The following is an 11,850-nucleotide window of genomic DNA, read 5'->3' on the forward strand; positions in this document are numbered from 1 at the left end:
CCGAATCTACACTTTCAAAAAAGATATACAACACACAGAAGTTATTAAGAGAGTCACTGGATTACCTATCCATTATGCTGTCTAGTGAAGTAAAAATAATATGATGAATTCTGCTAAAATTTTGACAAATACAAGGAAAAATCCTAAAAATGATCTCCTCCTAGTCAACACAATGACACAGAGGACTACTCACCAATAACAATGCCACCAATGGCACCAGCATTCTGAATGTTGCGTGCCTTTTCTGCAAACATGCACTGTCCTCTTTGTATCAGAGCGATTTTTCCCATCACTGCCTCAGGGTTAGTAAGCTCTGAACAACCATTATATGGTTTACTGCTTGCAACAAATCCTCTTGTCTGTCAGAAATAAAAGTAACTTAAATATCCTTTTATCTTCTCAAATCATTATCTAGTCAATACAATTCACTATCTAGAGCTTTAAATAGACCTTACTTCTTTTCTAATAACATATCCAGTACATATTAGCATAAGTTTTTGTTTTGAACATCTCGCATATCATAGTACCCAACCAACATTTTACTGTGCTCTGCAGTTTATAAAGCATTTTTACATAAATTACTAAATCTCATCTTTATAATGACTCTAAGAAAAATAATACATATAATATCTCCATTTTACATATGGGGAAACTGAGACCCGGGTTACATAATTTGCTCAAAGACACAGTGTTAGTAAGTGGTAAAGTTGGAATTTGTAGGCAGATTCACCTTGTACCCATACCCACACTTAAAACAGCTGGGAACCACTTTTAAAACCATCACTTGCAGCCAGAAAAATTTTTGAAAGAGGGAAAAAATGGATTTAGTCTACATGAATCTGCAAGCAGTTCTCTTCCCAGAAAAATTAAATCCACCAGAGAACGGATTTTAAAGATACCAATGTAAAGGTACTTTAATATCCCTCTCTCTCTGAGAATGCAAACTCCACAAGGGCATGATCTGCACTCGCTTTATAAACATGATAGATAGCTAACATCTAAAATAGTGCCTAGAATATAGTAATACTAGGACTCAAAAAAGAGTTGCTAAATGGATGAGTCAATCTATAAACCTTTACAGCTTTAAAATACACACACAAAATAGGTCTCAATTAGGGGGAATGGAGTTCAAAGAGTATTGGCTTTAGATTATCAGGAGACTTGGGTCTGGTCCCAACTCTGCAACCAATTAGATGAACTTGTGAACTGTTTAGCAATGTAGGTCTTTGTTTCCTACGTTAAAACTAAGGGGCTGGGCTAGCTTAGTGGTCTTCCAAGTTGGCTCGGTGGGACCGCAGTGTCATGCTCTCCACAGCTACCTGAGCCAGAGCACCTCTGCTTTTAGCTGTGTTCTACCTTAAGGCTCCAAGCTGGATTTTTGTTCAACGAAAGGTTCTAGTAGTTGTTAAAAAGTCCAAAAACCCATTTACCAAGAATTGGACAGTATCTGAACAATATTTTAAGTAAAATTCTATAAGCATGTTGTATACATAAATTATGAATCAAAATTTTCAAGATATGCTTTTAACTTTAATCTGGGAGAATGAATATTTGGGTTTTAATAGATTAAATATTTAGGTGTAATAAATTAAAACTACTAAATTAGACTAAGTAATTAGACAATACTTACACAATACCTTACATTCAATTTCAACAAGCATATTGTAAGTGTACACACCTCTTTATGTTTAGACAGATCTAGCCCAAACTGAGCTGGTCCAGCAGTCAACACTACCCTGCCAAAAAATGGGTGGGAAACAATTTGTACAGCTCGTGGAGGTAGCTGCTGTTCTTTTTGTTGCTGACTTGAGAGTTCAATCATCTCCTGCATGAACCTCAACCCATCTTCAGCATCAATTGAACTAGCAGCCTAGGAAAAAAACAGATTAATTTTATCCTTTCGAAATGAAAACTTTCAACTTTTTGAGGTCTTAAATACTATTGCACTATAATCTACTCTAAAATTTCCCCTTTTGGTTTCAGTCTCTATCAAATATTTATGGCCTGATTTGTCCTAAAAATATTACTTCTGGAAATATTTTCTGAAAGTAAGATTTGTAATTTTTTCAATGTCTCTTTCACTGTTCTACAAACCACTTCTGATATGAATTGAGAATTGGACTTCCACCAAATGCTGAAATGCTTACTTTGCTTGATTTTTCCACTGCTTCTCCTTTTAAGAAATAAACCTCATACTGACCCATACTTCCCTTCTTTGGAATTATGAACCAGTAATCACACTAAATTCAAAATATATGTATCAGGCATCTATTAAGATCCCAGCACTTAGACTAGGAACTGGGGAGAGTTTCACTGTAAGAAGTTTGTATCTAGAGGATACAGACATGTACTTTTACCTATGATAAAATTCTCAAGTGGGAAACTAGACTAGCAGCACAGACAAGGGAATGATTGATTCTGCCAGTGTGGATCTGAGAAATATTTAAAATGATATTTGAATTGAGTCTTCACAAAGGAAAAGCTGAAGAATGCCTGACTATAGTGGAAAAAAGGTGGATTCCTGACACTTAACAGGAAGTTAATTGGACTTGACAGGAGTTAGAGGATAAGAGAGAACAGAGAGGAGCTGGGAGACAAAGACAAGTTTAAGTCTATCTGGATATGTCCAGTTTTGGTGACTTAAGAGAATGTTAGGTCTACTGAGATGGCAAACAAAAAGGAGGAGAGACGGACTGAGGTGGGGGCAGGAAGAGATAATTAATTCAGGTTTGTAAAGACTGAGACTGAGATGCAGACACATGTCATACATATGACAGGCAGATTAAAGCTGAATTTAAGAGTAAAGTTAGGAATCAGGGTTACCTATGTATATCTAAGAAATCACGTGTACAAAGACGACAGCTGAGCTTATAGAAACAGATGTGACTGTTGAAGAAGAATATAGAGAGAAGAGAGTACAATCCAGATTCCCCGGTAGTGCCTACGTTGAGCGGTTGTGCCAAAAAAGGAAAGTTCCAAAGGAACCCACAAAGCAATGAACAGAAAAATAGGAAAGATGGATATTGCTGGAATGCCCTGAAAGCCAAGAAAGGGGTATGTTTTAAAAAGGGGGTCAACAGTTACAGAAAAATTCAATCAAATAAGGACTAAGAGGCCACTGGGTGGTAGTTATGTCATTGGTGGTGTAAGTGAAAGTAATGTCATTAGAGAGGCTGCTCCCACTACTGCGAGGTGATAGTAAGTGAAACATAAGAAAGCAGGCAGAAGACTCTTTAAGAAAGGATGGATGTGACAACAGAGATGAGAAAGAAATCAGAAGGAAAACTAAGGTTGTGGGAAGGCTGAATTTGAGATTAAGGGATATACCAGGTACAGTTACACATTGAAATTCTTTAGCAAACTGTGTTTTCTCAGAATCAATGTACTAATAAGGTGAATAAGGTGAAAAATTAAAAGTCCTCCTGTTATGAAAGCTTTTAAAGCAAAAAGCAATAGAATTTTCTCAAAAAGGCATGTTATTTTTCCCAGGCAGAGACAAATACTTGCAAATTTTAATTTCCACAATGAATAAAATACTTAGATTCAGTAGCTTTTTGGAAACTAAAATACTGTAAACTACAGAGATATTAAAATGAATTACTAGCTTTTAAGATTTGCTCTAAATAGTGGAAAGACAAGGTGCTGAGAAACAGAAAAATCTGAACTTGAGCCCTACATCTGACTCTCTTGATTTAAGCAAATTACCCAACCTACTTGTGATTTGATTTATACTATGAAGGAGCTGAATTACATGGCTTTCCAAGATACTTCCAAGTCCTAAAATTCTGATTCTCTAACTTTAAATCATGTATTAAAAGTTTTTAGAAAGCCAAATGTCATTATCTTATGAAAGCTGATGAGACCAAAAAGGGCAGAGATGGTATCTAATTAGTACAGCAATGGCTTACTTGGATTGCATGTTGAACCAACTGGACTCTCCCATCTTTGAGGTGAATCAAACTCACCCCCATCTTCTTCAAGATTTCTAAATGTTCAGGGTTAGTGGCCATGAAATCTCTGGCTCTCAGAGGGGGTTTAGCTCCACTCCTGAAACTCTCCTCTCTGCTAAAAGTAATCATAGGCAAGGCTTAAAAAACTACAAATCAGAACTGGGGAAAAACCTAAGACAAAAATAATTTTAGATATTTGCAAAATTGCTAGTTTTAGAACTAGTGAAACTGGAAAAACTGAAAACAGCTGTTTCCCATATATAACTTAGGTTATATAGCTCTCAAATATATTTTACAGTTAACCAAAGCATGTATTATCTACAAGTCTATGTCAGTCGACAGCCTTATAACTATCTGAAAGTACAGAACAGGTTGGCTTGGGGATTTGTTATTGTTGATTTCTTCCTTAAAAACAGGGTTTTCTCCCAATATTTTAAAAGCAAAACAGTACTTCTATCTGTGAATAATAACACTCACTTAAAAGAAATTTTTTTAAAATTTCTTATTGATGGCCTTTCTAATGTAACTATTTGGGAAAAAATGAACTCATTAAGCCAAAAAATAAGTATTTCATCAAAAAATGAAATAAAACAAAAAACTATATTTTCACTAGAAAGAAACTATAGATTAAAGGAAAAATATTTTCTACATATACAATACTTTCTATGTATACATGTGGAAGTATCTGATGAAACTATTCTGTGTAAAAATGAACTACAGAAGTTAAAGACTATTAGTGCCACCCACTGACTATTAATACTTAGTTCATTAAACGAAATAATCACCATAATAAATTTCCATAATAGTTTCCATAATAAAATTTCCATAATAATAAAGATATTACTGCAGAATAAACTTTGTCATCTAACTTTACCAATGAATAATTTTTAATAATTACATATTACAAGTATGTAGTGATAACTACATACTTCAATATGTTTTTGGTCTAAGTGAATGTCTTCTTGGCCGTTATATGTTCCTTACACTCTCTGTCATTTATTAACAATTAACTTTGTTATTAACAAATACAAAATAAGACATCTTACACTCTGATGATGCCTCTAGGACAGCTCTTATCCACCACATTTTTCAAGGGTTCACGAATGCTCTGAGCATACAGTGGGTCATTAGGGAAGAGAATCTGAGTGTTTGGACAAGTCCAATCAAAATTACTGTCATCCAGTTCTGTATATTCTGAGGTCTACAATATAAAACAATGTTACATAAGTAAAAATAATTATTTTACTTAACATTACAGCTTATTCAAATGAAACATTAAGTGAAATCTAAGTGTATACAGGATAAAAGCAACATAATAAAACAAAACAAGAATACAATAAGTATTAAGTGTATACAGGACAAAGCTATAATAAAAGAAAACAAAATAAAATATCAAGTGTACCTTTCCTCTTACCATACACATATTTATTGAATTCTATTCATTGATTACTTTTCACTTGGAAAAATAAACACATAAAAGAGAATAAGACATTTAATTAAAAAACATAACCTACTGTATTCTTCTTAGAGATGCTTTGATTTGTAGTAGAGAGCCAAAGAGGTAACAGATGAGCTTCTGTTGTAAAGATGTAATCTTCTATGTCAAAAATAATGTCTTCTTTATCCGCAAATAACAGGTAAAGATATTTAAACATCTCAGCCAAGAAGAAAGAATCCATTCTAAAATAAAAGGTCACAAATAAATCTAAGAACATAAAAATATTCAATGACAACGATCTGAAACAGAGAGTCAAGGTCAATAAACATGTCTATACCAATTTAGATGTCCAAAGTACTATAGAATCTATCTATTGCCCAGTGGTAGTAGTCTTGACTCCAGGCATATTCCAAGGGAATGAAAAAGACCAGAGGGGCTGCCTACCACATAGGTACACTAAATCTCATCAACAGTACTGACAAGATTTTCCTGTTGGCCTTCCAATGAAGGAGAGTTTTCCATTTCTTCTATAGAAAACTAACAGCAGGGAGGTAATGCAGATAAACTTTACTACTGAGAGTCATACAAGAATTCAATTAATATTAAACTGGACAAAGTAATATAATTTTGACGGAGTTCATTATGTAGCATTTAAGTGATAAACAAGAAGGCTTTAAAGGTAAAGTAAATCACTTACAAAAAATTACATGAAAAAACTACAACACAAAATCACAGGGACTATGATTATAACTTTGTAAATATTTAAATACCTGTCAAGAAGCGAATACAGAAGAAACAAAGGGGATAAAAACATACGTGACTTTATAAATTAATGTTATAATGTTTTAATAAACATTTTAAAGAAAAGCTTTAATAAAATTAAAAGTGGCAAAAAAAGAGCACAGCTGTTAGATAGAGTTATGGTAACATGGAATTTATTACATTTACTCCCAAAGCATCCTAGGTTTTGGCAGTAATAACTTGTAATTTACTGGACAGACTACATAGTTTCACACCTCCAGGCAAGCACAAGTCCCGGCACACAGTAGGCACTCAATAAACATTTACTAAATCAAAAGCAAGTTTTAACAGTATTACTAAAGAATGAACTAGAGATGCAATGGAACATAGAGGTAAAGAAATGGGCTTTGGAAATAGAAAAGACTTTCCACTGACTAGCTGTGTAATCATGAGGATATTATATAAGGACTGTGAGCTTCAGTTTATTCTTCTGGAAAGGACATAATAATAATACATGCCTAACACTGGGGTAAAGACTAAATGAGATACTACAAATCCATTATTTAGCATAGAACCTGGCATAGGTAGGAGCTCAAAAACAGAGCTATCATTATTTTTACTATACATCAATGATGTTTTGTTTTGGAACTTCCAACAACTCACCTGTAATGTTTCAAAACTTTTTTGAACATTTTGTTTGTTAATCTTTTCAGAATAGATAAAACACTTCCTGTCAACCTGCAATATACTTATGATAATTTAACTTTTTCTGGGGGATAGTTATTATCATGAGCAAATGCTAGCTTGAGAACTGTAGACTGATGAGCAGGGTCTTGAGTTTTGGCAAATTCTAGAACTTATTATGAAACAGATGATTTGCAAACACTTAGAATAGAGAAATGGTAAGATCACTACAGTTTGAGTTGGGTAAAGCTAGTAAACTGGGTATCATATCATATAATCTAACTTGTATTAAAAAACCATAAGCATATTATACACAAATGCAAACACATACAATAAAACTGTCTGGAAGACTGTTTATCAAATTGCCAACAGTGGTTATCTTAGGGTGCGTAAGTAGGGAAGTGTCTTAGAAAAGATTTTCATATTCTTTTTGCCATTTATATTCTTTCAGTGATCATTAAGAAACATACAAATATTTCCATTTTGAAAACTGTGTGTGTGTATGCTAGTGAGTCAGGGGACAGCACTGGTAGATCTGTAAGGGAGTAAGCAACCAGACGCAAAGAGCTTGTAACATGAAAGCCCTCAAGTGTCACACCATAAGGTACACTAGTCATGGTCCTAACCAGAGTTCTTCCCCAACAATTTAGATGGAAATTTTTTTAGGTATTCCTTATCTAAATTGCAGGTCTGGGGCGCCTGGGTGGCTCAGTCGTTCAGCGTCTGCCTTCAGCTCAGGTCATGATCCCAGGGTCCTGGGATCGAGCCCCGCATCAGGCTCCTTGCTCAGCAGGAAGCCTGCTTCTCCCTCTCCCACTCCCCCTGCTTGTATCCCCTCTCTCACTGTGTCTCTGTCAAATAAATAAAATCTTAAAAAAAATAAACTGCAGATCACTGAAAACATAATTTTAGGTAGTACGTCAGATGACTGGGATGAGATTCAAACTCTCTTTTAGGTCTAGAAACACACACGCACACACACAAAACCCGACAAAATCAAATTTTGCTGAGCTAAGGGTAAAGTTCTAAGTTTACACTAAAAACAAACAAACAAACAAAAAAATCACTTGCTCAAAAGCAGGATGGAGAATACCCATTTGTCAGCAGGCCACAATTAAGTAACTGAAGTCAACCGGCCACAAGTTCACTGTGAGTTGAATGTAATAAAGCTGCTAAAAAATTTAAAGCACATCTAGTAACACAGAATGATGAAGATTAGTAGTTCTCAACCTTTTGCTGGGCCAAATGCAGGAGAGATACAATGCTGCCAGGACAAACAGTGAGTTGATGAAGCAGTGATCCTCAATTGGATAGACGGTGTAAACCCACCAGCCGCTCAGAAAATTAGCAACCTCACAACTGTTCTTCAACAGTGATGTTTTGCCAGGCACATCTTGAATATGGTTAATTCTGGACATGATATTTTAAGAGATACTCTATGTATTGGAATGTAATCAGATTGGGGCAAAGGCAGTGGTAAACAGTCTAGAAACAATGTCACATAAGGAATATGTGATAGGGAAAAATAGAATGCTAAATTTAGAAAACTGGAACTCTCTAAATAGAGTAACTCATGCCTTCCTCTGTAATTCCTCAACCTGTTACTCTTTTTTTTTTTTTACTACAGCACAAATTACATGGTTGTAATTATTTCTTTACACACTTATCTTCTTCACTAACTACAAGTCAAGGGAGGGCAGGAACAGGTTCTAACTTCTCTTTCCATCCCCACACCCAAGTGCAGTGCCTGGCATACAGTAGGTGCTTAATTATTGTTCCCTGCATGAGTTGCCAGAATAGCGTTGTGTTCAAGAGCCAATCTGCCTTGATAAGAATTCTGTTAACCTTACTAATTGTGTGACCTTAGGTAAATTCCCCAACCTTTCTGTGCCTTGGCTTCTTCATGTATACAATGAAGATTAAAAGAGAGATTACACTTCAGAGGGCTGTTAAGGTCAAATGAATTAAACAAAGCAGGGGCTTAACTAGAAGAGTGCCCAGAATGTAGGAAGTAGTCAATAAATGTTAAAAATAAATACACAGCCTATCTGCTTTCACTTCTTGCTGGTATCTGCATGCCTACTTCCAAAAACCTATCCATTTCTCATCAGCTATGATCAGGAAGTAGGTCTCAAGTCTCATTAACTATTATCTAAATACTCTCAAGTGAAGGACTAAGGGACAACTCTGAGTAGATGATGAGAGCTGTGTCTCACCTGCCTCTAGTCCCTCTGCCTGAAATTCCTTTCACTACTTTTTTCTCATGAGCAAGGGCTCATCCTTTAAAATACAGAAGCCTCCAAAAACCTTCCAGGGACTGTCAGATCTTAATCTTTAATATGTTTCATGGCACATATACAATGTTGTAACACCTATTTATTTGCCTATTCTCAGTGATTCAAAGATGGAAAAGACATGTCTTCTATCCTTAATCCTCAAAAACTAGTGTAACTCTGGCACATAAAAGACTACATAAACACCTGTGGAATGAACATTTGGCAACCAAATAAACAAACGTTAGTGTTCATTAGAGATGTGTTCCTAGGTTCTGGATGGTTAAAATAATCAGATAAGTAATCCTGGAATAACTGTAATGTTAGTGAATATCACAGTAACCAAAGTATGCTTTTTATAGCTTGAGTATTTCATGCCATCCACATCAATCCAGTATCCGATGAAAGAGAAATTGCCAATGGTCTTTCTTCCCCAGCCTTCCAAATCAGCAACAGAGTAAGAATACACACATTAACCAAGATATGCTTTAAGGAATTCTTGACTCAACACAAATCATAATCCAGATCCATCATCGTCTTGATAATTTTTAACATTGTACATAATATAAAAACTATTAACACAGAACCCCCCGCCCCGTTCCTAATACTCCTAATACCAAGGTTCTGATATTTAACATTCATTTATTCATCTGCTTAAAAATCATTTGAGCACCTACTATATGCCAGGCACTATGATAAAAATACAAACTGTTCAAACAATTTTAAATGAGCCTATTCAAGAGTTTAAAAAATAAACACAATGAACTACGTTCTGCATCTTCAAGAACCTTTTGTAAAAGCATTAAGCTTATCTGAATTCTAACTAAGAGTTGTATTTTGTGTTGTTTCCGAGTTATCCTGAGGAAAGGGGATGTTAGGAATTGTTTTACCTGTCCTCATGACTTCCAGTACGAACATCCTTCATGGCAGCAAATCCGCAAGGCACTCTAGCATATTTATTTAAATTTTCAATAAGTGTTTTCCCTACTTCAAGGTAGTAAGGATCTCCTGTAGCCTATTAAAAAGGAGAATATATGTATACATATATACAGCTTATATATTACCATATACCCACTCATTTATCAGCTATTTATTGAGTACCTACTAGGTGCTTAGGCATTGTATCAGGCACTGGAGCACGTTACACAGAACTTAGCTCTGAAAATAAGCCAGGGATCTGCTTTATGGAATTTCTTAAACACACAACTGGAAAGTTGTCCAACTATGTACCTCAGCCCTTTGATAAAATTTTTAATACCCAGAAAGGTAACAGACATGCTTTAGAAAGCAGCTCTAGAATATAACATTTCTCTTTTTAGAAATGTTTACGTAAATATTTTGAAAAGACACAAAACTTAGATGTCAATTCTTCTCTCTTTCAATAATTATGGACTAGATGAATGAAAACTGTAACATATCCAACCATTATAACATTAAACAAAGACTCTGAAAACCCAATTACTATTATAAGGTGGTGAGATATCCAACACAGAATGGGGACTAAACAGCAAAAAGAGAGGTAAAATAGCTTACTTTATACAAGAAGTAGGTACTTTCTGCAAATTCTGGTCTTAAAGGATGTTGAGCCCAATGTACCCTGAAATCTGTGGTGAATGCCTGGACAAAACAACATATAAATAGGTATAGAAACGTGATTTAAAAAATAAACAAGTGGTTCTAGACTATATAGTAGTTAGATAGTAAGTTAGATCATAAAAAAGTTAAAAATTAAAATACTGATAACAATTTTCATCTATAAAATGAAAATCTTCATTGCTAAAAATCACAATTCATTTTTGTTAAGGTGCTATTTTTACCAATTAAATGTAACTATTTTTGTAAATGTTCATTTTGGCTATTAGGAAGCTTAAAGAAAACTATGAAACTCAGTAATGCCACTAGATGGGTCTTTGTGTTTTCTTCTTTTTCCTTATCTCCATTTTTCCCTCTTAATTATTAAGTCCCTCGTTCTCATACTTCTGTTTTAGCATTTTAGCATATGCTTTCTTTTATAACACCCTCAAATCCTCTGCACAGTGAGACAAGGCATTATTTAAAAATAAAACTAGTTTCACTTGAAATTATTCACTAACAGAGCCAACTGGTTTAAAAAAAAAAATTAAAATAAAACCCAAAATGTTTATGGGAACCAAATAAAACTTCATCTGTGATAACATGTATTTAGTTGAACCTCTGTTTATTCTGAGTGAATATGAATTTTCTACAATGCACAGTCCTACTTACCTGGTCTAATAAAACTATACTTTCTAAAACAAACACTTTAGGAAGCGATCTAAATTGGTGGAATGCTTAGGTATCTCACAGAGTGTAGTGAATAAGCAGGGACAGAAAACATACATGAATTTGGAAATTTTTAATGGTACATTTCTGGAAAGCCAAAATGTGTGCTGTTAAGATTTTGCCATATCAAGCCAGCAAGAATATTTATTACTAATATATAAAAACTAGGCAGTCTATGTGATCAGGAAGAGTGTATATTCAATGTATGTCATTTTCATAAAATAATCTTTAGAAGTAAAGAGTAAAATAAAGTCTCTCTAGCTGGTGGGTATATGTAAAAGTTAGAATGAAACAATATGTATGTAATGGCATAGATTAGAAAAGCCTGGGCGCCTGGGTGGCTCAGTTGGTTAAGCGACTGCCTTCGGCTCAGGTCATGATCCTGGAGTCCCGGGATCGAGTCCCGCATCAGGCTCCCTGCTCGGCAGGGAGTCTGCTTCTCCCTCAGACCCTCCCCCCTCTT

At 34.8% G+C, this 11,850-nt stretch overlaps 1 protein-coding gene across 2 annotated transcripts in view; it reads right to left on the reverse strand.

Annotated features, from left to right (window-relative positions):
* EDEM3 (ER degradation enhancing alpha-mannosidase like protein 3) overlaps window positions 1-11,850 on the reverse strand; it is a 68,789-nt gene that overhangs the window by 15,030 nt on the left and 41,909 nt on the right. Inside the window, exons 12-18 of one of the 2 annotated variants that reach the window (XM_028121539.2) lie at window positions 10,620-10,703; window positions 9,977-10,101; window positions 5,465-5,630; window positions 4,997-5,151; window positions 3,909-4,062; window positions 1,679-1,870; window positions 194-359 (exon numbers count right to left, since the gene is read on the reverse strand). In XM_028121539.2, the coding sequence (XP_027977340.1) occupies window positions 194-359; window positions 1,679-1,870; window positions 3,909-4,062; window positions 4,997-5,151; window positions 5,465-5,630; window positions 9,977-10,101; window positions 10,620-10,703 (1,042 nt within the window). Of the gene's footprint in view, window positions 1-193; window positions 360-1,678; window positions 1,871-3,908; window positions 4,066-4,996; window positions 5,152-5,464; window positions 5,631-9,976; window positions 10,102-10,619; window positions 10,704-11,850 lie in introns of both variants that reach the window. The other variant, XM_028121538.2, reaches the window with a different exon arrangement.

The sequence above is a fragment of the Eumetopias jubatus genome, unplaced genomic scaffold (assembly GCF_037043125.1).
Source record: "Eumetopias jubatus isolate StellerSeaLion01/CBP00866 unplaced genomic scaffold, mEumJub1_p1.0 scaffold_12, whole genome shotgun sequence".
Lineage (NCBI taxonomy): Eukaryota > Metazoa > Chordata > Mammalia > Carnivora > Otariidae > Eumetopias > Eumetopias jubatus.